The sequence below is a fragment of the Neodiprion fabricii genome, chromosome 2, assembly GCF_021155785.1.
Source record: "Neodiprion fabricii isolate iyNeoFabr1 chromosome 2, iyNeoFabr1.1, whole genome shotgun sequence".
NCBI lineage: Eukaryota > Metazoa > Arthropoda > Insecta > Hymenoptera > Diprionidae > Neodiprion > Neodiprion fabricii.
The window spans coordinates 10,197,513-10,223,621 of NC_060240.1; the positions used below are offsets into that span (position 1 = coordinate 10,197,513).

The window sequence follows — 26,109 nt, forward strand, 5'->3', positions numbered from 1 at the left end:
AAAACGGCACGCGCGGTTATCACCGAAATACTTTTTACCCGTCTGGAATTTAACTACGAAACGGGGTTGAATCTTCTCAAAATTTTACCGAATCCGAACGAAGCCTCAATTCAGGCTCCGGATTTCATCCGCAATCCGCCAAGCTTTAAGAGATCTTTCGAGATGAGATTTGCCGCTGCGTTGCGGTGCAGGAAACGAGCGGAACGGTGCAGAGGAGATGAGGATTAGAGGAAACGGTGGTTTTAAGTATAGCGCTATGGTTTTTAGGCTGCTCGACCGAGACAGTAAGGAATTCCTGGAAGCTCGGGTACCTTACACTCACTTCCATCCGTTAATACCTTTAACGAAAAACTTATCACTAAAACCTAGAAGAGTTATCGAACAATATTTTCTTCCTTACTAAACTTGGAGTTTTGTGTAAAATCATTTCGAACAGAGTATGTATATATAAAAATGATTCTTGTTTTGTTGTTTAGAAAACTGTATGTTAACGAGCTTGGAGATTATGCACTTTTCAATTATTCATTTGCTGTCTGAAATTTGTCAGAAACTGTGAAGTATAGAATTATTCATTCGTTCGTTCATTTACGCAACGGCAATGGCAGTGCTTGGAATTATTTAGTTATTCATTCGACGATTTGTTTTTTCAAAGATTCTTGATACGTTGTTTTAGACCTTCGTAAATTGTGGAGGTTAAAAATCAGTGCGAGGCTTAAAATTTATCGCAACACTTGGATGTTCACTTCAAAGTACACCTTGTGACTAATTAAATAAGCAATATTGTAAAGTAAACTTTCGTCAAACTGACCATCACTTTTCACACATTTATTATTATTGTTGTTGTTATTATTATTTTGTTTTCATTCAGTTTCTTTCATTTCATTCAATTTCTATAAAAATCAATCTGTCTCAGTTTCCCGTGTACGTTTAATAAAAGAGACTGCAAATTATCCGTTGCAAATAACCCTTGACGAATATCTTGGAACATAATCTTAGAGTATCGGATTTCTGCACCTGCAATTGTCACTCGGATTATAAATGAACGCGACGTAAAAATGATACGCTTTCGTAAAATTGCATGACAATAAAAATAACATCAGCAGCTGTCTCCTGGTTAGATAACGGAGAAAATTTGTTCCGGAAGACGAAACTTCCGACACTTGTACACACACACATATATGTATATATATATATTATAGAGTCTCGACTTTATTAGCGGAAATATTTTACAGCTTCGAAACTTCACTTACATATTCAATTATGTCGCCAATTTGTTAACTAATCGAACTGTTTATGGGTATTTATTTGACTTTGGATTTACTTTTTTGCTTTATAACGTTTAATTGTTATTTTTTTATATTAATGATATATAATTTACTGCATCTGATCGATTTTATTGTACTGAAATTCGGATTGGGTTTTAATTTCTTTCCAACATCTTCGAGGTCGAAAGTGGAAACGTATAGAAAATGAATGAAAATCTATTTTACCATCCACAAGTATTTATAAGTAGAGTCTGGCGCCTAGTGCGGTAAGAAAACAAAATGAGTCTATTCTTTTCCTCAGGAGAATTAATGAGGCGAAAATACCGCATTTATCGTCTTATTTCATCTAAATGCGTATACGAATAGATTAGAATTAGAAACTCTGTCTTTCTTTGACTCGAAACAACTCATTTTTGGTTCGAGAAGAAAAGGAGTAAGAAGAATTACAAAACAGAAGAAATAAAATGTTTTAGATCCAAAATCAACGTCTGGATAGAACAGTTTCTCTGGGAATAACGCAACGATTTTATAAATTTTCAACCTACTTGTCACATTTTCTTATTTTTTCTAAACTAACCACAGATCTCGTTAAATACGTTTTTCCTTCCTTCGCAATTACGGTTCAAGTAATTTGTATATTCGCTTATCAAAAGCAATAATTATGGCCGCGTATTTTATTTATTTATTTATTTATTTCATTCATATCTCGCTACCGCAAACTTCACTCAGCGTATATTTCCGCACGATAAACAATAAGAAACGAAACCGTAACTCGTTGAAAAATTGATAAGAAATAAAAATAACGTAACACGGTTCGAGTACCAAATTCGACCGGTGATAAAACAAGACGCGACTGAATTTCATGACAGAATTTTAATCCTAACGTTCGTAAAAATACGTCTGTAATGCACTTCGGCGTCCTGACAGGAGAAAAAACTACAGATTACGTGGAAGAGCCTCGTTTGCCGGAAGCTGACTAAAGATAACCGCGTTAAGGTCAGCCCGGGTGCTGCGATACGTTTTATCTTATTGAAAAAAAAAGAGAGAAAAAAAAATAAAATGAAGAAACGAAACGCTCGTGAAAACCTGAAATCGAAGATAATACACGAAACTAGAGCAGTACATGCTTAGTCGGAAGAAATGGATATCGAACACCAGAATAAGTATTTCTATAAATACTCCGCATAGAATGCATGCATCATAGATACCGCAGGCCATACATTTCAGGATATAATACGGTCTTTGCATCGAGTAGCAAAAATTTTATCCCTCCCGATTTTAGAAACTTGACAGCAATCTTGTATACCTGGTGTGATTCGATCGGGAAAATAGTTCGTCATGGTGCGCAAAAACGATCAATCAATCCGACTTGACCGAGTCGTTTGAAAAAGTGCAACGCAATGAAATGCAATGCAAAAAAAAAAAAAAAAAATGGCAGAAACTTTTTTTCGCGTGATAAAAATAAAAAAAAAAAAGAAGAAAAACAAAAAAGGAATATACCCAATTTTCGCCCGTCATAGACGAAATCGTCAACTTTCACGCGATGATCGTCGTTAGGTATGGGCTATTCCGCGTCAACCGGATCAGTCATCTCTCAGATATTTTTTTAATTTGGCATGTAGATTGTGTAAGGGGAGTTAGATTTTTGTGCCAAAGCGCGAATCTCATAATGCAAAATTCGATTTTTTATTAACAATAACAAATTAGACTCCCATTTTTTTCAAAAATTCATAACTTCGGCAACAAATTAGATACAATTTTTTTTTTTTTTTCAAATTACGCGGAAAGCTCCATAGAATTTAAAAAAAAATACGAAATGGTAAAAAAAAGTTGTTATCAATTGTTTATTTAACAATTAATTTTTCAAAGATTTTTAAAACAGTGACCGACACGATCAAAAAATTTTTTTAAAATTCTAACATGTTCCTTGAACTGTACTACAACCTGTGAATTAATTCCAGAGGGGTGTTTTTCTTTGTTTTCGAGTAAAAAATCATTAAAGGTGTCGATGCGCATGAAATTGCGGCGCGTCGAGTCTCTACGTAATGGCGGGCGGCCGGTTGCCTTCCACCGCTACCCCGCGGCGGCGTCGCGGCGTTATTTTAGAGTCATTTTCACGATGTAGGACATGATTGAAAAATCTGAAAAAAATACTGTACCTTCACAAGGCCTGCTCAAAGCGATAAGTGAAGTTTCAAGAATGTGTTTTTCACCGTTTTTTTATTACAGAGATTCAAAATAACAGTTACGCACCACCAAATTTCGAATCTCTGTAATAAAAAAACGGTGAAAAACACATTCTTGAAACTTCACTTATCGCTTTGAGCAGGCCTTGTGAAGGTACAGTATTTTTTTCAGATTTTTCAATCATGTCCTACATCGTGAAAATGACTCTAAAATAACGCCGCGACGCCGCCGCGGGGTAGCGGTGGAAGGCAACCGGCCGCCCGCCATTACGTAGAGACTCGACGCGCCGCAATTTCATGCGCATCGACACCTTTAATGATTTTTTACTCGAAAACAAAGAAAAACACCCCTCTGGAATTAATTCACAGGTTGTAGTACAGTTCAAGGAACATGTCAGAATTTTAAAAAAATTTTTTGATCGTGTCGGTCACTGTTTTAAAAATCTTTGAAAAATTAATTGTTAAATAAACAATTGATAACAACTTTTTTTTACCATTTCGTATTTTTTTTTAAATTCTATGGAGCTTTCCGCGTAATTTGAAAAAAAAAAAAAAATTGTATCTAATTTGTTGCCGAAGTTATGAATTTTTGAAAAAAATGGGAGTCTAATTTGTTATTGTTAATAAAAAATCGAATTTTGCATTATGAGATTCGCGCTTTGGCACAAAAATCTAACTCCCCTTACACAATCCACATGCCAAATTAAAAAAATATCTGAGAGATGACTGATCCGGTTGACGCGGAATAGCCCGTATACAATCCTCGGGCAAGATTTCCAGCCTCTGTTCACACAGAGTCGCGCACACGGCGCAGTTACGCAACCGCGCAATGTGGCGGAGCCTTGAACTTGACCAAGGTGTTCGCCTACCTGTACAATACCTGTGAGGTAAACCATCGCATCGTGTACGGTATAGGTGTGTGTATGTTTTTTTTTTCAAATTATTGTTTTGTTTTTTTTTTTTTTTTATTTTTTTCAATCCAATCTATTTCGCACCGATTTCCGTCTATCTTGAACTGCGACCAGCAACGATCGGTCCTAGTTCGACTCGTCTTGTACACGTCGCCTGCTTAGAAATTAATACCTTATACGCATATACGTGTATACCTGTATATGTATATTATACAGAGACAGGCATGCCGTGTATTACGCGTTGCGTTTCGTGCGATCGGGTTACTCTCAGGCACACGTCGTCGTCCATCTTTCGATCCGGGTGACGCGGTCATGTTGTATAATATGTGAGTGAAAACAAAAGAAAAAAACAAAAAACAAAAAAAAAACACTAGTTATCCAGTCATAGGTACGAAAAAGTTACCGGAATACAGAAAGTCATGAAAAAAAAAATACCGATCGAGGTGAATTTTTTTTTTACACTCACCACATCTCGATGTATGTAATTTTCAGGTACCCACTTTTGTATTTATACACATATGTGAGAATTATAATTGAAAAAAAAAAAATTTATACACATATTTACATATTGTACGTATAATGTTATATATGTAGATGGTATCTACAACAGTGTATGAATGTTGAAAACGTCGAAATGACGTGAGAATGTAAAAAGAAATAAATTTCAGCCCAATCGTTAATTTTTTTTCAGCATCTGTATTCCAGTAACTTTTTTTTGTACCTATGACCGGTGTCTTTTTTCTTCTTTTAATTAAAAATACGATCTTTGACATTTGTACATACATTTGTAATGCTTACGAACTTTGGACGGTCCACAGATTGTTAAATAATAAACTCGGAGTTTCTCGGAATTGTTCGTTTTTTTTTTTTGTTTTTTTTTTTTTTTTTTTTTTTTTTATTGTACGCATAACTTAATTTTTTTCTACGCTCAATATTTATAAAAAAACATTCGATATGTATATAATTGACGTATAATTTTGTCTCATCAATCACGTTTGAGATCCCAAAATATCGGTAGAAAAAATTGTCAAGTTTCGGCAACTACGTTGGGCAATGTCTTTAAAATTCCAGTTGCTGAAAAATTTCTCAACATCGAAACGTTGTCACAAATAATCGAAACTTAATTAACATTGACAAAATTTCCTTACGCTCCACTCGTACACGATACAATATCTAACGTATTCGCGTATGCGTTACAAACAGGTTATCAGCTATAGATATTGCATAAATTTGCAACGAGAGATATACTAATAAAATTTATTTATTTTTTTCTCTCTTTCTCATTCACACGTTAATTCCACTCACCTGAAAGTGATCGAACTGCATCTACTGTTACACACGTCACGTCTATCTTGCCATGCAGGCCAAAACTATATCCGTCTATAATTCTATCCCGCAAAATGCGTGCCAATCCGATTGCGTAGAACTATTATATAAATTTACTCTCTTGTCCCATATTATACATACATATACATATATATATATATATACACACAACTTCTAGACCATAATCTGATAATCCATAATAATGATAACTCTTTGCTCCACATTCGTATTCGCTGAGGTTGAAGTCCCTTCACAAAAATTTTCGAGAGCGAAAAAGTCCAAAAAGTTGGTATCGATAGACCAAATATGAGGATTGCGGTGATTTTGAGAAAATAGAAATTGTCTGGACAGTAAGCTGAATATTGTGAGGTACCAGTTACTAGCTACATTTTTTTTGCAATTGCGAAAATTGTCCGCTTATATGACAGGTGGGTAACGGATGTGCCAATATCCGTCTTCTTTGTTACCAACAGATATGTATAAGCCTAATTATGAGACACATTGTGACAAAACGTGAAATGGAACGTACAGAATCGTCTGAGTCACGTTTCGGGTTGGATTTCAAAGCGCGGTTACAATCCCCGCTCTGCATAAACGCGTAGAAAAATAATACAGGTGAACAATTAGCAATCTCTTTGAGAAATTTAACAATGTGTTGACTTTGATCCGGATTGCGAGTGCGAAAAAGAAATCATGTGCCTCGGCTCCGAAACAAACCCGAAGCAGGGCTTTTGTGCGTATAATGATCGCCGTGCACTGAGAAAAATCTCATTTGTTACAGTAACGAGAAAAATTTAGTAAAATGGGTATCGTTAAAAAACTGTTTAAATATTGTTGGAATTACGAAAAACGAGGTACGTCTAACGATTTTGCGCTATTGTCGATCCTTTTTTGGTTATTGCAACGCAAAATCAGTTTCTGAGGTTTGCTCTACTTTTTTAGTCAAACAAGGCTTTGACGTCAATTTATTTATCAATTTATTATAAATAGACACTTGATATTTTGAACACACTCGCATTGCAATCGCCCGGTGAAACAAAGATGGGCTTTTGGACCTAATCACTGCCTGTTATGTAACGTACCCAACACACGCACGTCTTATACTTGTCAGACTAGCTGTATTTACTATTTGCTCACAATAGCATAAACCGCGTTACGTAGTTAATACGCCTTCATTTTTCATTCTGAAGTGGTAATTATATTGACACTCTGCAAATTAACAACGGCTACGTGTAGGTATACGATGTACGTACAGACCAACGCAGCCGGCGTACTGCTAACCCAGTTTGTTGCTTGGCAATATTTTTTTTCATCTTTGTTACTTTATTTCACGTTTCTTTTCCGTCTGTTTTTTTTTTTTTTTTTCCACATTTTATACACCGATCGGTCGCATGACTCGATACAATCTTTCGATAGCGTGAAACAAGGCGGTATAAAGTATAGCTGCGAGTAGATGGTACGAAATATCAAGGCGTACCTGTTTCTTAATAGCCTGATCATACCGCAAGGGCGAAATAAAGATAAAGATAAAAAAAAAAGGCATAATACCCGAATTACCTTTTGTATGTACCTATATATATATATATATATATATGTGTGTGTGTAAAACTATTTCAAGATCGAATGAAAACGCGATTGATTTTGTTTATTGCCAGTATAAACTAAAATGCGTGACACGGTATTTTGAGATGGAGAAAAATCGCACCAAATTTATACCGCAGCCGACGACGTTACGAAGTGAAGATGTATAAATTCTGACGCGTATAAGGCAAACGCATACATCGGACATTCGCAAGACGATCAGAAGTCAAGGTGATGAAGGATTGAAGAGATGGTGATAAAAAAAAAAAGAAAAAAATAAACAAATGAATAAAAGAAAAAAAAAATTAAAAAAGAAACAGAAGTGAAAAAGAATTCGTCGATTCATCGGCGTCAGAGAAGCGGATACGGTACAAGTATAATGTTATCTTGCTAAAATTAGCAGACAAATAAGTTGCCATGTACAATATGCTCGTGTAATACGTCTGAAATAAATTATGGGCTTTCATTTTGCACATTAACGCGAGGCTCGTATTGTAATCGTAATTTTGTTTACCTTGAAATTGGAAGTTGATACCATAATTTTTTCTTTCTTGCTATATTTCTGAAATGGAAAATTTTATCGGTAATGCGTATGACATGCACGGTTTTAAAATCGTTTGCGTATGTACCTGTATTCAAGGCCGTACGAGTAATTTCTGCAAATTACATGACTTGGGGCATGCGAAATTTTCACACCAGAACGTCCAAAATTTTGTGCGTCTCTAGATTGAGATTATTTTTAATTTTATTTTTGTTTTTTGAAGCAAGATAAAACAGCGATTCGAGTTTATAAAAAAAATTATATTTATAAAAAAACATGAGAATATTCGTGACGTAAGAACCGAGTGTCGTAAAAATTTTCGCCGTTTCGATTCGTCTTTATCTTCCTCTACTTCGTCTTCTCGCACTTTACGGTATGATTTGCAAGGTCTCGTTTAACCTACACGTGCGTTTTATGCTCTGACCGTCGTATCAAGCATACTGAACAAAAGTTTCGTGTCGATCGACTGCAATGTCACGGTTCTCACACCTAATCAACAATCATTATGCAATATAGTTATCGCTCGTACCGAGTACAGGAAATGGGAAGGTACGGTAGAATGAACATTTTTCCGCTACGTGCATGCTCGTCAAGTCTGTGCATAACTGCTCGTATTAGATTTATGACTCCGATAAACAGCGAACGCGACCTTCGGTAGTATAACAGTGAAATAGTACCTGTAAAGATTAGCGAATTGATCTAACCTGGTACAATTCTCTTTCAAATTCATGCAATGAGAGAAATTTTTGTTTCCGGTTACCGCTCAGTCCTTGACTATTTTCATTTTTTACCACGATCGAAAAATATAGTTCTAGGTAGAAAATGAAAATTAGTTTTCTAGCTGTTACCGGAAAGTCTAGTATCCGTTACTATTTTGCGTCACAATAACCAAAAAAGGATCGACGACAGCGCAAAATGGTTAGGCGTACCTCGTTTTTCGTAATCCCAACAATATTCAAACAGTTTTTTTTAACGATACCCGTTTTACTGAATTTTTCTAGTTACTACAGCAAATGAAATTTTTCTCAGTGTACATTCGCAGTTCGTTCACTAGTCTGAGAAATCGTTTTACATGTGTAGATTCACCTAATTCACCTTATTTCCAAAATATTAGCAGGCATAAGTTACAACGGGTACCGAAATTCTCTGCCCATAATCAATTAGAATTGCAATTTCCGAATTCTGAATTGAAAATAAAAAAAAATAAACAAATTCCCAGTGACGCTAAAAATAATCGATGCATCGATTACTCGAGTCAAAAAAAAAAAAAATAATAATCGAACACGACCATATTAGACCCGTAAAAATTAATCGATTATTTTTGATCAATCTTAATGCAAATTGTATCAAAAATCAATCTTCGGTGTTTATCAAATTCGCATATTATCGGTAAACGCGTTTTTTACTGCGTTATATCATGCTTCCAGCTTTCCCTTATCCATGGTTGTGCATCTAATGGCTCACGATTAGAATGAGGTATAGATTAGGGACACCGTTATATGGGCGATGCTGAATACTCATTATCGTAATAGCCGTACACCGGTATCGGTTCGGTTCGATTGAAGGAATTGATCGATTAAAGTAAGATTATGTACAACGCTTACATTCGTTCCATGCACGATTATAGCTGCGGGAGTCTCGCCTTTCGGTATTTTCAGGATTCGGTGTATATGGACTTTCGAATAGAAAGGTATATTGGTATGCGTACATATCTGCTCAATATAAAGCAACTCCCGTATAGCAATTAGCGAAATTTCTGTGATTATGGTATTGCGTGCTAGAAATTTTAGTGTATATTTCACGAACTGTTGAAACAGAAAATGTACGTAATATTATTCAGGTTTTGGTAGGAATCAATATTTTCTAATCGTTACCTTGATTGTACTTCGAAATATAGAACGTTAAATCAACGATTCGAGTGATTTATGGAAGGTGTACCTAATTAGTACACGTATTAAAAATACATACTCACGCATTTTTCTGAACAGCTTCAAATATCATTACGATGATGTTTCAGGACATGTATTAAACTATTTTTATATCTGAAAACTAATTTTTTTCGTAATGTTTTGCCATTTTTCAGTTTCTGAAACAGTATATTCTGCGGATTTCAGAATAATTTCGGAAAAATAAGTACTTAAAATTTCGCTAGTTATTTAATAACTACGCATAATTCATTTGTGAATTTATTTTCAACGTGTCTAGATAACTATTTGAAAATGTTTGTCATTGGTAAAATTTCAACAGATATTCAGAGGGCCAGGTTAGGATTTTTCGTATAATTCTGCGTATGATTCCGAATTCAAGACCATTGAACGTTTGCGGAATATTACACAATAACAAATAGCTAACATTATTCGATTTTTAACACGAAATGAAAACAGTTGTTCGAACGGTATATTATGTAAAACGGAGAATGCGGAATGCCGACATGAATTTTGAACAGATATTCGTAACGATACAATTTCAAATGTCGAATAGTCTGGATAGAAAGCTGTATTATACAATTTATATAGCATTAAACTTCACTGCGAAAGCAACGGTATTCTTAACTCGTATAATATAACTTGGCAAAAGTGCTGAAATTGGAATTTATACGGCAATAACAACGCTGTGATTTACCCAAGTCGAGGGACAGGGATAACTAACGAGAACCCGAAACCGAGGATATTTAAGGTCATGTGGTACTCCTACACTTACCGACCGAGCAAAGGCCTTCGCGAATTTGAGATATGTACAAGACTTTCGTGGATTCAGATACAAAAGAGCGATGCGCCGTCAAAATTTGAACCCTTTCCGTTCGTTTGTTTATTTAATATAGGGAGAAGAAGGGTGAGTTTGCTCGGTCGGTAAGGGTGGGAGTATTGCATCACCTTAAGTCTTCGTTGTCGCGTGACCGTTGAACGAATCGATGTATCGCCGCAAAACCTAATCTGCAGCTTCTACAAGTATAGAACACGCGCAGCTAAACAAACGTACCATATATTTATGTTTTGATCCGTATCTGATATCCCGAATATCATGTAGAACGCATCGTATACATTAGGGTAAATCGATGAAAGGAAATATTCTAGTTCAAAATTTGAGTAAGCCGTACAGATTTCTGGTGAAAGTTATGTTCGCAATTTAAAAATATTAATTTGAATTATTCGGATTTTCTATCAAAATCTTCGTACGTGCCAAAAAAATCTGCTAATCTACTATTCCAAACGAAAGAAATCACTACGTACGTAGTATCTCCGTTGTAAAAAAAAAGTAGCGTCAAATTCAACACAGCTCAAATTTCATAGTGACTCACTATGAACCGAGTCGATATTAGCTCATAGAGAGTAAAAATTTTTATAGATGTACGTTGACTCCTAAGATTACAGTTTAAAAGGAATTTTATTTATTATAATTGGTTTTTCCAAGAAATACAAAATTTATCGCGCGCCATATTGACCTCCTTAAGAATTACAAACAGATAACATTTCTTAACTCAAAGTATCGGCCAAACGTTCCCTTGACTGCCGTTTTTTCACCCTCGACTACCGCAGGTCACTGTAATACCGACGGCTCTTAGGAAAAGTAGTATGTTTCAGATTTCTTACAAAAAACTAGCACGTTTTAGTTATCGCCGCGAAAATTATCACGTTTCGATCAGTGCGATAAGGATTTTCTGAAGATTTGTGCGATGTGCGATAGTCGAAATGACTTCAATACGTCATTTGTATATTTTACAGAATGACAAAACGTCGCAGAATAAAAATATTCGTCGTTTCGGTTCGACGAACATGCTAACATGATAGTTTTCACGGTAAAATCCGAAACATGCTAGTATTTGCGGTGAAAATCAAAGCGTGCTATTTCGCAAGAAATCTGAAACGTGCTACTTTTCGTAAGACGCGTCGATACAGTATCTTTAATCGTTCAGTGCAGTCCGTAAGTATTCGTTAGGTTTTTGTGTCTCACTCACACGTTTTGCAAATTCCGTTACCCCTGCAACAAATAACAATGTTTCTGGTCTTATTCTCTGTTATTACAGGTTTTTTGTAGTACCAGAAGATAATTTGTACTTTCTCAGGTGCAAGGCTCGAGCAATAGATACGGAATAATATTTTTGCCGGTATCTTCTGCTGCTGAACACCAAAACAAGGTCGAATTTAGCATTCTCCATATTGCGGAACATCATGCTAGAATTCCAGTAGTTTTCTGAAATTGACGTAGAAAATTCGACACAGTACACCTCTCTAGAGATGTACGAAAGAAAAATTTTAGATCAGTATCATTCCTGATTCATTGTTTCCTCGGCTGTTAAAATTTGAGCTCTTAATACTAACATTAAGAAGCTGCACTTTTCTACTTTCCATAAGAATAATCCGGGAAAAATGATTTTTGCTTGTTCTGATTTTTATAACTAGCCAACGATGCGTTACAAAAAAAATTCGCAAACACATGTTTGTAGGAAATTGAACGCTCTTGAAAAAAGTTCTCTTATCATTTTCTGATAAATTGACTCGTTTAAAAGTTATTTGAGGTAAAAAATTATGAGGTATAAACCCCTGTTTTTATCGTCGTTACGGTTTCTTTAGAATTTTTCATAGCCGTAGGACAGTTTGTATCAGACATCTAGAATCATTCAGTATACAAATTATCAGTTGGAAATGCGGGCAGCATGTCATCCCCATAAAGTGCTGTATAAAATTAACAATTTTGAAAGTCGTATTTTTTGGATAAATGTTCGGTAACTCGGCTTGAAATATTTTTATTTCAATCAATATCAAAGTATGTCTACTTGATTGTAGACGCAAATCAGTAAATTGTAATACGTTTGGTTTCGTGCATGAAATACGTTAAACCTCCACCCGTATTGATCCACCTTTTTCCCTGCCAGTCTCCGGTCTCGTTGTGTTTTATTTGCACTTGGGACGTTTCACATTTTGCATTTGGGGGTGTGGAAAATCGATTTCAGGTTCCGATGTGCAATTGAAGACCCAGTTTCTCAGCGTCTAGCTGCTTTGGAGAAAGAAAATCTCCGAACTACTATCAAATTCGCCGTTGAACGCGTTCGTATGTCGAAACGCAAGATAAATCTTACATTCATAAAACTGACTTCCAACCGTGACATCGATTCTCATCAAAGTAATTGGCATGGTTAATACGACAAACGACATTAATTAGAAGCACGCCACGGAGTCACGTGCTCGTAAAGTGCTTCATGAGGTTTCCATATGGGATTGTGAAGAGTACTTCGGTATACTCGAAGTGTGTAATTCTTCACGTCATGCGACTACTGAATTTAAAATACCGATAGCGCCGTTTCCATCACTCTCACGTACCTACGCCGCGGATCCATTCACTATTTGAACTCCCTACCGGATGGATTTACTACCTGGTACTGCGAATGGCCGTGAAACGGCACGTTTCTGTCTTTTGTGTACAGTATACACAGTGCTTAAGGTGATAGACTACATTAATCACCTCCTATGGAAGTCCCAAGCTTAGACCATTCCCTGTAGTCTCTGGATAGTTCGCCGAAGAAGAAGCCATCAAGTTGATTCTTATCGCGGTAACTGTAGATTTTTATTTAATTTTTTTTCTTCCTTTTTGCTCAAAGAACAACACGAAGAAGCCTCGAAGCAAGCTCGATACGTGCGTTTTTTCCGTATTTTTACTTACGAGAACGAGGTGTAAGATATTGCTGGAAATTTTCAATGCCACATTACGTATTCTTCTTGACTTCGACTTCTGTGGACTGTGGCAAGCATTGTACTGCGACAATTGGACAATTATTCATGCGACACAATGAGACAGCATTCGCTGTGTTACATTTTGCGTATTTTCTCTTTCCTCCACGCGAATATATACGTATATGCAGCATTGAGCATGAGCGTTCTACTTACTTCCACATGGAATATTTAATTTCGGAGATACGGAATACGAGAATCGCTCCATTGTCAACCGTGTGACATTGTCCGCAGCCTGGTTCCTGTAGTCGAGCGTCCTACGGGATGTGTCGTGAATTTATCGTTGATGTCACGTGTAGGTACCTCTTTTACCGGGCATGTCTAAGCACGCAATGCGCAATGGTGGAAACTGTAAACCGGTAAACTGCTATTTCATACCAATTTAAGGAACGTGTGCTGCTACTGTGCCTCTATACTTGTACTTTACAGGTACACTCACCCACATGGATTGGTATGTCCAGTTATGTTTTTATGTTTATGCTAAAGGCGAAATAGGTTGCTTTTATTCGGAAACCTTTCCTTGAAATGGTTCCCTCCGTGTTTGCATATTCATATCATAGATACTTTCATGCGGTTTTCACATTCGTAGCTATTTTCGTCCTCGTGGTACGAAGTTAAATAGTCGAACGGTGGTCAAACCATTCTCGACATCATTATCACCGATTTCTTGTTTATTTATGAATTGTCAACACGTGACCTGATTGCAATTATTTTCAACAAGGTACAAGGTACAAGTATTGCTAATGAAAACCTTGTGAAAAATAAATTCTCTTTTAAAAACTGTACGTAAGACATGAAAGAAAGAAGGTACAGTATATCCTCTGAGAATTTCAATACCTACGTATTGCTTTCAAAAATCGACAATCTTATTCCATTCAAACATTCTTTGTGCGAACTGATCAGTGCTGTTAATCAATCTCCTAGAATCTTAACAGTTATAAAATAAAATTATTTCCAGTCATCATTCGGTACCTAAGTGTGAAATGGATTCATCGGCGATGATAGATACAAAGTCCATAATTCTTGAGCATAGCTACCACGTCTCTCCAAACAATTAATTATTATTATGGTGGCAATGAACTCCGCGTGATGATATTAATTACGTAAATTAGTACCGTACGTCTTTTTGATCGTTGTTTAGACACGTGTATCGACTGTACGAGGTATAAAACTGCATGTTGGGGAATATAATTCTTATGAAATGAAAGTCAAGTTTTTTGTTGCAGGTTAGAATTTTTTCGTTGTAAAGTTAAGATCATCTATTTAGTATTTATTTGAGACTTTGTCTAAAACTTTGAATATCAAACGGTGAATTTCAAAGAAATTTGCAAACATATTAATCAAGTTTCAACGCGGATGTTCGAGACTGACAAACTGTTTCATTGTATATGCTCTGAGAGAAATTTCGTGAAATTTATTGCACAGTGAAATTGATATTGTAGAAATTTGGTAGGTATCAATATTCTGAGAAATGTTGTAAAGAATTGTTTTCAATTTGCAGTAATTGATGTAACTTATATAAGGTGTAATTGTCAATGTCACTATACATGAATTGGTCATTGTGGTATTCATTCAATCATTAGATGCATTAGGTTCCTATTATAGTGAAGCCAAACCTCAATTTTATTTTTTAGATTCGTGAAGTTCAGATTAATGCAAAAACTTGCTTAAAAAAAACAAGGCTACAAGCAGTTGTTATTATCAAAAAAAATGTATCCAGAATCATGCTTTTCAAAGTTTAAGATGTGAACATCCATGATTTGATGTGTTTGACTTTGAAAGTTGTCATTATCAAAAAAAATGTATCCAGAATCATGCTTTTCAAAGTTTAAGATGTGAACATCCATGATTTGATGTATTTGACTTTGAAACACTGTGATTATACTTTCAATATACTTCCATAGTGCGAAACGTCAGAATTAACGATTATCATAAATTTAATAAAATTACGTCATAACACGAAAAACAAAAGCGAAAAACCCGTGTCAACTTTTCACTCCAAATATTTTGTCAACGCTCGAATTCTAGAGTCCGTGATAAATTTCAAAAATGTATAATCAAACTGAAAACAGGACGCATTTTCCCACCTCATCCTGACCGTTCACAATAAAATAACGCCTCGAGCACGTGTCGTTGTCTCGTGCGCAGCGTTAGCTCCAAGTGCGTAAACCAGTAGCTAGAATCGTAACATACGCACGTGATTCGTGCAGCAGGCCGGAGCGGCTTGACGCGCGTCGATTAGCTCGGCGAATAGCGGTATCAGTGCGCAGGCGCAGACGAGCGATCTGCGCACTCGCAGCGTCTCGGGTGAAAGGTTCGCGGACCGATTGGATGGACGCGAGATGACCGTGAAATTGATATTTAGTGGACCGATGCCACGCCGGCTGCATTGATTAGAGCATCATTTCCAGCAGCGCAGCGTGAGATAACTTCCGTGATTTTATCAGCGACGAATCTCTATCTTGATTATCGTTATCTACGGAACCCCGATGATAAAACAGTTAACTCGTGTGTGTAAGTATAGGAGATAATTGTTTTAGGAGAAGTCCGTTAATTACGTGAGTTCAAAATGGGGGGGGTCCAAAATTTGAAAAAAAAAACAACTCACGGTATTAATGGACGCCCTTCATCATCGGGGTCCGTAGAGTTACTTGGATTATAATCGTCACGCTAATTTATAATCAACCTCTGTAAAGTTGAGGGAGTTTTATAAGGTGCCATTTACAGCATGGCTGATCATCGCGTACCTCCGATTTTAGGTTAGGTTGAACGAGGCTTCTGATCAGCAGGTAATCAACGTCACGGATTCACAGCCGGCTGATGCAACGATTATGCAGATCTGATAACCGGCGCTATTTATACTTTTATTTTGCTGTTTTATCAGCGAAATCCAATCGCCAGTCGAACCATAGACTGTGAAATTACGCGAAGTAGACGCCTGCGCGTCTTCCTTCAGGCACACCGAACGTACAGTCTGCTTTGAAAATCTGAGATTACTCCTCGCTTACTCAACGTTATAATGTAATTAAAGTCCGACATCTCGCATGATGGTTTCTGTACCCTGATATCTTGGCCAAATTTAACTGAAACGATCAAATGACTCTCAAATTCCGGGATTTGTGGTTTGGATACGGGTTTGTAATCGAAAATATGATATTTTATGAGTCTGATGGTTCAAACTATACTCATCCACGATAACTCCAGTTGAAACTCCTCTCTTATGGTCGGGCCGGTAACTTTGTCGGCTATAATCTTACAGAGATTTAGTCTCAGCGTGCAAAGTTCTTTCTTTGGCAGTTTGTTGCATAGAAAAATCCGCTTATATAACACATTCATCTATTTTCCTTGCTTTTTTTTCCCATACATGAATAAAGATCAACCTGCCACGAAACTTTACCAACTTCCGTAATTTATATTAACAAAGCAAAATGGCGTCCACCTGAGTATACGAAACGTAGATGATTCCTTCGCTTTTTTAAATTTTGATTTTTTTGCCACCGGATATATTCCAAATTTTTTTCGCAATTTTTAATAGCTGAAATCCTAAACGGAGATTGAGTAACGGTACTCGTTTTATTTTCATAGGAAATTCATTTAGTGTCGGATGGAATTTTTGAAAGTTTCGTTGCAACTGATTTCAGAATTTACTTTACACCTGATTTTATTTTCAAAAAATTAGAAACCTACTGTGATACGTGACGCGGTCGTTGCTCGTGCGAAACGGTAAAGTGTTTTTATCCACCTCGCTGCGTTATATAGTCTATTCTTTTAAAAACATCTGTCCGGTTACTCTACATATTTTATGCATGCTTATAGGTATAGTACCGAAAATAATGTATATTATACCGTATGTTTGCTTATGATTAATGAAGGACCAAAATATCGTAGATTTGAAAAAGACGTAATGTAGACGTACGCGTTACGCGAGTGACAAAGAGAATCGCTGACCGAGGAAAGATAAACAAGTGTTAATATAAGTGGATATAAAAGTGTTTGCTAGCGCAGCGTGAATTTAGCAAGTTTAGGTGAGTTCTTGCTAATTTTTCAAGCCTGTTGCCAAGCGAAAGAAAAAAAATTTGCCATGCTAAATCCTATCTTGGTAACGTATAGTAAAGAAATTTTGCTAACGCAGCTCGGCATTTTTCCGCTCAACACTTTTCTCTGCCTCGTTGCTCTGCAGAAGCGAACGTCTTTTTGCCACGCGTGGTTATATTAGAAACTCGTTGGTAAATCGACACTTTCCTTCCGAGAGCAAGAATTATACCCGTCCATTCAAAGTATTATTATCAAGCCCGTTTCCGTTTTATCTAATCAATGCTATCCTGCGCTCTAATAATTTTAGGTATTTCGGTATGTTTACTAAAAAATTATACATGTTTAAAAATTTTTATTTTAAAAAAACATCGTCCGGTATAAGGAAAATTCAGAATACCTACGCGATGGAAATCAATCTTCGGCGATAAAAAACGCCAATAACTTTTTTGTATCATATTATCATAATAAAATACAGGTTTGATCACTCTGGATGGTTGGATATTGCCTGGAAATAAAATGACGCGGGTGTTTATACATCCCAAACGATGTTAGACGTAGTAATTTTATACTGCTGCCACAGTCACTTGTAATAATGGTTTATACTACTGTAATTTCCATTTTTTTTTTTTTTTTTTTAAGTAAAATAACGCCGAGTAATTATGCGATAAAAATCTTTTCTTGCTATTCGTTTTTTTTTCCTACATCTGCTTGTCGGTCGATCGTAAGTGACTATAATTTTCCGTGACGGAAACTTAATAGGAAATTATATGTAGTTGAGACATCTTTGCAGGGATGGTATATTTTAAATCCCACAATATTGGTAGCTCACTTTTTTCTTGAGAAGACTGCCGGTACATGTTGAACTTGACAAGAAAATTGGGTCAATACGAAATCAGTGGTACTGCGAATTATTTTAAGCAGACTCAATTTTAGTAACCGATTGGGGAAAAAAAATTTCTGAACATCAAGCAACATTTGTTTTTAAAATTCAGAACTATAATAATACGACGACGATGGTTTCATTTTCGTTACATGCTGCAAAAGGCAAACGTGTTTTCAAGGAAACAATTATTCTACGTGACCGAATCTGCGCACAGTTTCCAATTTCGTCAAGGTTAATACTGATAATAATATTAAGGAGGCTTAGTTTGTAAGAATAAGTTTCTTCGTAAAATTTAGTCGTATTGATACATAATTTGTTTTGATAATCAAAATTCTCATAGAAAATTGCAGAAAGTGTTAACAGTATGAAACAGTGCTGTAAATTTTTTTTTTTTTTTTTAACAATTCGAAAGCTGTACCGAATTTATTTATTTATTTTTTTTTACCGTTACACAGCTGAGGCTGAATTTCATTTACTCGCAAACAAGCTTCATAAAATGGATAAAATTTAAACAGTACAAATTACTTAAGAAATCTTACGTTAAAGTACACTTATAAATAAAAAATGAAACCGTCCTTCGAACACAAATCTACTTTCATCCAATAACTTTCGAACGAAATAATCTCGTAAAATCTGAATGAGACAAAAAAAAAAAAAAAATAATAATAAACACCAGACATATACCTGTATTTTGAATATTCCGTTCATAAAAATCTTGTCTGAAAAAATGTTGTCTCCTTTTTTTCTAACTTTACAACAAGACGGTGAAGTCGATTCGTTCTTGACCACTGTCACAATCGTTCCAAGACAGATACGACGAACTGATATCCCGAAAGTTTACCATGTATGCCCATGGTGTCCGGTAAAAAAAAACCCGTAACAAATCGAAGTACATTAAAAATAGAACATTTGCAGAAAACAATGAAAATTCACGGACGGATTAGAGAACTTTCTAAGGACAATCAAAATTCGAGTAAATCTCCAGGACACCGTGATAATAAAAAAAAGTGAAATAAAAAAAAAGGTTTATCGCCTTTTCCCCTACCGTTCTCCGTTCACCGGGTACCGAGTAGTGCCCCATGCCTCGTATAACTTCCTCTTCTGAACCCCGATTTCCCCGCACCTCGTGCCAAGATTCTCATTCCTGCACCAACTCTGCACCGGGTCTCGACCATAGCGGCTAGTTCTCGGTTCTCAGTTCTCGGTTCTCTTTCGTAGTGCGTAGTTCAGTAAAGTTCGGTTCAGTTTAGTTTAGTGAAGTTGAGTCGTCGTTGGGTTGAATTCGGCTCGCGTACCTAACATTCGTGCCAGTTTCTCTCGTCGCCCCGTTGCTCGCTGGACCAGCCGCGTTTACTGTAAGGATCCTAACGACGTCTTACGCTCGACGGTCATTATGGCCAATGATCGTGGTGTGGGTGCCGAGAGTCACTGAACCAGCCTGAAAACCATCCTCCATGGGCTGCTGTCAGTTGGACTGGTAATCGTGGTCGAGGATACCTGGGGCTGATGCGATATATAGACGCTAAGGGCTGCCTGATTGAAATGGGAATAACGGTGTATTCGGCATTGTTGTAAATATATTTTCACTGCATCGCGGTTAGACTGATTCTTCTCTTGTAAAGTAAGTGACGAATCTGCGGTGGGGTTGAATTTACGAACCTTAAAAGTTCCGAAAGCGATTAATTCTGACGTTTTTCATGGCGAAACTTGAAGTAAAGAAGTCGAAATTTTCCGAAGCAACTAAGTTTGGAATGGTGCGCTGAGAAAAATTTCATTTTTTGCAGTAACTAGAAAAATTCGGTAAAACACGCGTCGTTGAAAAAACTGTTTGAATATTGTTGGAATTACGAAAAACGAGGTACGCCTAACCATTTTGCGCTATCGTCGATCCTTTTTTGGTTATTGCAACGCAAAATAGTAACGGATACTAGACTTTCCGGTAACAGCTAGAAAACTAATTTTCATTTTCTACCTAGAACTGTAATTTGTCGATTGTGGTAAAAAATGAAAATAGTCAAGGAGTGAGCGATAACCGGAACTAAAAATTTGTCTCAGTATGGAAACATGACGGTTCAAATTTCTCATATGTGAGATTACTAAAATTCATGTTACGATAGAGCAAAGTTCCGTAAAGTAAAGTTTCGATAGAGCAGAATTCCGAAAATTGAATTTTTCTCACATAGCGTAGTTTATTCAATCAGTGGGTGTAATAAGTCAGAAAGACCGAAAATCAATGTAACCATGATTCCGAACGTAGAAATATCGAAAATCAAAAGATAAGAAAGGTTAAAGCGATGAAATTTTACGAAGCCGGAAATTTAGGCAACTGAAATGTTTTTCTAAACTCTGTTACAGGAATATTTGTTGGGAAATATGTCGGTTTGGTGTACTCAAAACATTCTTAAAACATTAACGCGACACAAATTTATAATGATTGCAATTCGATCTCATTCAAATATTTGCAATTTTTCATATTGCGCTCCATGATTCTTATGATATACTTTTGCGATTTCGAATTTTCCTCTACAGATCTATTTAAAGTTTTGCAATTTTGCGAGTGATTGAACTTGAAAAGGAACAAAATAATGTAAAACAATTACCACGCATAGATAGATATTTCTTTACTGTAGCATAGAAAATAATATTCTGAAAATATTAATAAAACCTGCCAACGCTTACATGAATATTACTCCGTCATTGAAAATGAGCTGTGTGGACTAAATTCAAAATTTTCACGCTCTTTCTTTCGTCACTAATTTTACTCAATTTTTGAATAATGAACGCAGTTTACTTCAGTTAATATATAAAATTTCGTTCATCTCATTGACCCAATCGGTTCGTTTTTTTTTGGATTAATTGAGGGTCGTCGGTTTGTAAGTGAGATCAAAAGACAAATATACCGAATCAAGTGTCAGATACTTTCTTTGCTCTGATTTGTGTAAGTGAATAACGCATGTGAAAATAGGTTTGATTTTTTTTTTTTTTTTAATATTATTATTATTTTTGTTTTGATGAAGTATAAGCAAAACATTATCAATCAATTTCAGTCAATTTGTGAGAAATGATTGTGCGAAAAGAAAAAGTTATAATCATCCTAGAAGTAAAAATAGCGTTCGTATATCAAATTTTTATGGGATGCATATTCATCTAAAATGACTTGGAAGGAAATTGATAAAAAAAAATATCTGATTTTATTTTCTACATAAACTTATCATAATTATATGCAGAAGCGAACTAATCTGAATTCAAATGGAAGATAAACTGAAAAAGAAAAACGTGAAACACGAAAAAAATCAGTCCAACTATATGCGCTGTAGATAAATGTCACAGAAGAATTCGAAATCTGTGAGATTTAGGCGAAAACTGTAAAGTACCGTTTATAAAGAAATCGATCGTTAAAAAACAGCATTGGCAATAAGTTTGGATAGGGGAAATTTACCGAGAATTCGATACACCGAAGTCCTGCTGAACTCTGGAATTAAGTGAGAGTTAACAAGATTTATATGCGACATTACTGCTTATATATGTATTGTGCATATATTTATATAAATTTGTATGCATGTGTACAAAACCTTTACAAATTTGTACATAGTTTTATATACATAACCCATGTAAACTCAACTTCAAACCGCGCGGATTAATCTTGTAAATATACGTGTATACATATAACGTATGCATATTAGACTGGTTCAAATAAGTCGACTATTTTTTTTTTTTCTTCAACCCTCTCTGAAATACTTTCGGAGGGGTGAGAAAAGATGCCTGTCAAAAGCGGAGCTCTTAATATTAATATTTAGAGGTCGTTTTTTTTAGAATATTGTAGCTCACAAATCAATAAACAAATCCAAATGAGTCATACATATTTTTATAGGAAATTGAACCCTTTACAAAAAGTGTCTCATATCATTTTTTGATAAATTGACTCCTTCCAAAGTTATTCGAGCTCAAAGTTCAATTCACAGTAAAGTCAACTAATTATTTTTATAGTTTACGGCAAAATGTTAAAACTTATTACTAAATATCATCAAATTTTTCTTATAAAATTCTATAGTTTGTGATTTTCTATGAAGAAGGAAGTCAGTTAATGATTTTTAATTTGTAAAGCTCTACTTTCAATGATAAATAACATCACTGAAATCTATTCTACTTTTAATAGTAAATTACTTTCCAAACATTTTATTTAAAATTTTTACACTCCGTATCTGAATAAAAAATTTAATTGCATCAAAATTGATTTGTGAGCTACAAAATTCTAACAAAAAATGTATATATACATACATCAGACATTGTGGAGGTTAAATATTTCACACATGTGAACTTTCATGTTTAATTACGTGTAAATTTAGCGCAACGCGTTCACTCGTTGCTGATAGTTGAAAGTCACATGGACGCGAGCTCAATTTGCTAACTAGGAATAGTTCGCGGTTAACTGCACGTTGCGAATGAAGCATGCATGGTTAATTTATAACGCCATTGATTTAATGGACCGTGCTCTCATCCGAGATTGAAGATACTCTGTTACATATAGATAAAACATATTTATTTTTACGCACTTTAACGAAACAAGCGTACGTGATTAACGGTGATAAATTGCAATAATAAATTACCTGATCAGATTCCATCAGTGAATATTCATGAGAATAAAAACAACATGTGTTCTAAGCACGCAGTATTCTATAGTGCGAAACTTTTTTTTTTTGGAAAAATTTTTATTCAGAGAAAAGCTATGCCTTAAAGAAGAATTTAAATTGATGATGGAAAAAATGTAGATATGTAGGAAATTTATGTAAATTACAGAACTGTATAGAAAATTACGGAAATATGTATAAGTACAGAAATGTAAAAAAAAATACAGAGTTTCGGGTACGAAAATAAAGAAAACTGTTAATTATATTGATTTGCCTGATAAAATGTAAAAATATGAAAAATATATATAAATTCACTGCTGATGATTATTTATTTTGGTTATTTGAACTTTCATATCTCTCTATATTTTAACTTTCCATTTTTTGACTCAACGTTTTGAAATCCTGTGAATTGTGAAAATTTTGGCACCTTTGGATATTCGATATCGTATCTCATCTGTTGTAAATATATCAATTTCACATTTTGACCCTGATTCTGTATTTCATTACATAGATAAAAATGCGCGCAACGAATTGAACTATCGAACCGTCGACTTTCCGTTAATTCGTAACTTCGTTGTTTCGTGAAAGTTCGATTTCTTCACTTCAACTTTCGTCAGCAAAAAATTCCGAATCAGGCACTTTCGGAACTTTTAAAATTCTGAACTTCAACCCCGTCCCAACCATGAAGCAAAATTGTATTTAATTTTCCTATCACTTTGTTAAGCAGTATAGACAATAAGTAATAATTTGTTTTGTATTTTCATAATGTTCATTTTCTAAACTAGATGTACTTCTGGTTCTATGTACAGATGCTTCTGCATCTCTATAGAATTTTTTTTTGTACCAGAAATAAAATAAATAAATAAATAAATAGATTTGAGATTCTCGTGAGATTTCTAACCGTTCGTATGATGCGTTTTTTCAGATCTCCGCGGGTCGGAGGTCCGCTCTCTCAGCCACTCGCAATGATTCCCCCAACGATGCACGGCCACGAATTCAACCAACCCTTGTCGAGGGTGGTTATGGTCCGCAAAACCGACCAGAGAACCTTCAGCAAGGGTCGCAGAGGCGGCGAACCGATGCTAGAAACTGTCACCCGGGAAACGATCGAACTTTTCAACGGCGGTAGAGCGGAGAGGAAATTCACCTCCGAGACCAAAGACGTCGCCACCCCAAAGTCAAACAGGTATGAACGTAAATACGCCCCTGAAACCTTATTTCTCGATTTTAATTTTGTTCCATTTTTTTTTTTATGACATCCAAGTCCGATATTTTTCGGCATTCGTGATCGAGTAACTTTAGTGAGATTAGAATTTTCATTTGGATATTGTAAACTCTGTGTGTTTGCATCTTTGTATTGCCTATTTTTACAAACCTGTTACTATCGTTATTATCGTTGTTGGAAAAATTATTTTTTTTTTATCTTGTGGTTTTTTTTTTCTTTTTTTTTTTTACTGGTACTGTTGCGAGGCCCGATTAATTAAACGACTTGGCGAATGATCTACTTGACGTAGGTAGATTTTTTCCCGCTAGTGCATCAGGTATATTTATAATTTCAATTCACCGGTATACGAATTACTAGAAATTCAACTGTTGTAACTCTGTTACATTGTAATCATTATTTTTCAGAAGTGCGCAATTTTTCTTTCCGACAAACGACCAAATTTCCTATCGATCATAAGTATACATGTAGAAATCAACAAATTACAACCTTTCAGCAAAACACAAAATTCGCATTATATAGTTGACCGGATTTTATGGTTCCGAGTCTCTGACTCTTCGAAACAGATCGGGATGAAAATTTTTGTGACACATACATTTTTGCACATCTGTAAAATGTTCTGATTTCATTTCTATGACATCTGGTAATTTATCGGATGAAGTTGGATTACCGGTTAGCGTAATTGCAGGCACCTGGAAACGTTTTTTAATCGAGTAGGTACGTAGTAGATAAAATGAGGTAAACTCGTAGTACGTATAATAGAAATTCCCGTGTAGAACGATCTGTTTTATTGTTACACAGCTTTTACACGAACAAGTAATTAAACAAACTGCAAAATTCACTCTCTGTTGGAATTACAAAGTTACCAGAGCTTCAAAGGGTAAAAATTAATACAATTATTCCATTACATTGTAGACACAAACTGAAAAAATATTTCACTACATTACAAAATACGATGATTCAACAAAAAAAGCTCCGAAAACAACAATTTGTGTTATCGAGTGAAACCGCATTGATATAGCTGCAAATGCGGTAAATTAGACAAATTTTTTTTAATTAATTTTTTTTTTGTTGTTGCGTGCAATTAATTCCTAGTTTAATTTAGAGAGACGAGGTTAGAGTAGAATTTTAGGGAGTTGTTCGTTAAAAATATTATCTAATAACGATATTCTGTCGTGAAATCTTTGAGTTCTAAAGATGAATATGACTGCCCTATTGTAGCATGCCTTCCCTCAGCGGAAGTGGAACGAAAAAGAAGGTTGTTGGCTTTGTTGACCAGTTTTCACCCGAAAGGTACTAACTACATATAACGAATTAGAAAATTATAGTTTACATGTGCATTATACCTTAAACATACACAGACGTGATATACAAAACAGCATCTACTGTACACCGAATGCGATGAATCGTGACAAAAAGAAAGAGAGAAGAAGAAAAAAAAAAAAAACAAATTCTGCAATCGAAACAATTCCCGCACGTGATTACCTTACACATACTTGTATTACGTATAAAATTTTCACCGTGCTGTTATACCGTGTCTGCAAAACCTGTGAGTAATGTATAATATTGTATAATGTATACGGAAGCATAAATAAATTCTGACATTCGCTCCGATCACGAGCTTGTTGAACAGAAATTTGAAACCACGCTGCAGAAAATACTCGAGCCAGTCGGACCTCAGATTACACATGTTATATCGGGTTTAAAGAATAAAAAAAAAAAAAAAAAAAAAAAAAAAAAAAAAAAAAAAAAAAAGACACGCATCACCTTAGAGCGTGAAATACGTTGTTATTACTTACGCCGCG

The 26,109-nt window shown here is 35.4% G+C and overlaps 1 protein-coding gene across 6 annotated transcripts in view; it reads left to right on the forward strand.

The window, feature by feature from the left end:
* The window catches only part of LOC124176607 (secreted protein PRY1-like), a 56,813-nt gene that overhangs the window by 25,294 nt on the left and 5,410 nt on the right, over nt 1-26,109 (forward strand). For 3 of the 6 annotated variants that reach the window (XM_046558127.1, XM_046558130.1, XM_046558129.1), the window contains 2 exons: nt 24,008-24,268; nt 25,526-25,597. In XM_046558127.1, the coding sequence (XP_046414083.1) occupies nt 24,008-24,268; nt 25,526-25,597 (333 nt within the window). Of the gene's footprint in view, nt 1-19,659; nt 19,810-19,943; nt 20,076-24,007; nt 24,269-25,525; nt 25,598-26,109 lie in introns of those variants that run through there. The other 3 variants (XM_046558132.1, XM_046558131.1, XM_046558128.1) reach the window with 3 other exon arrangements.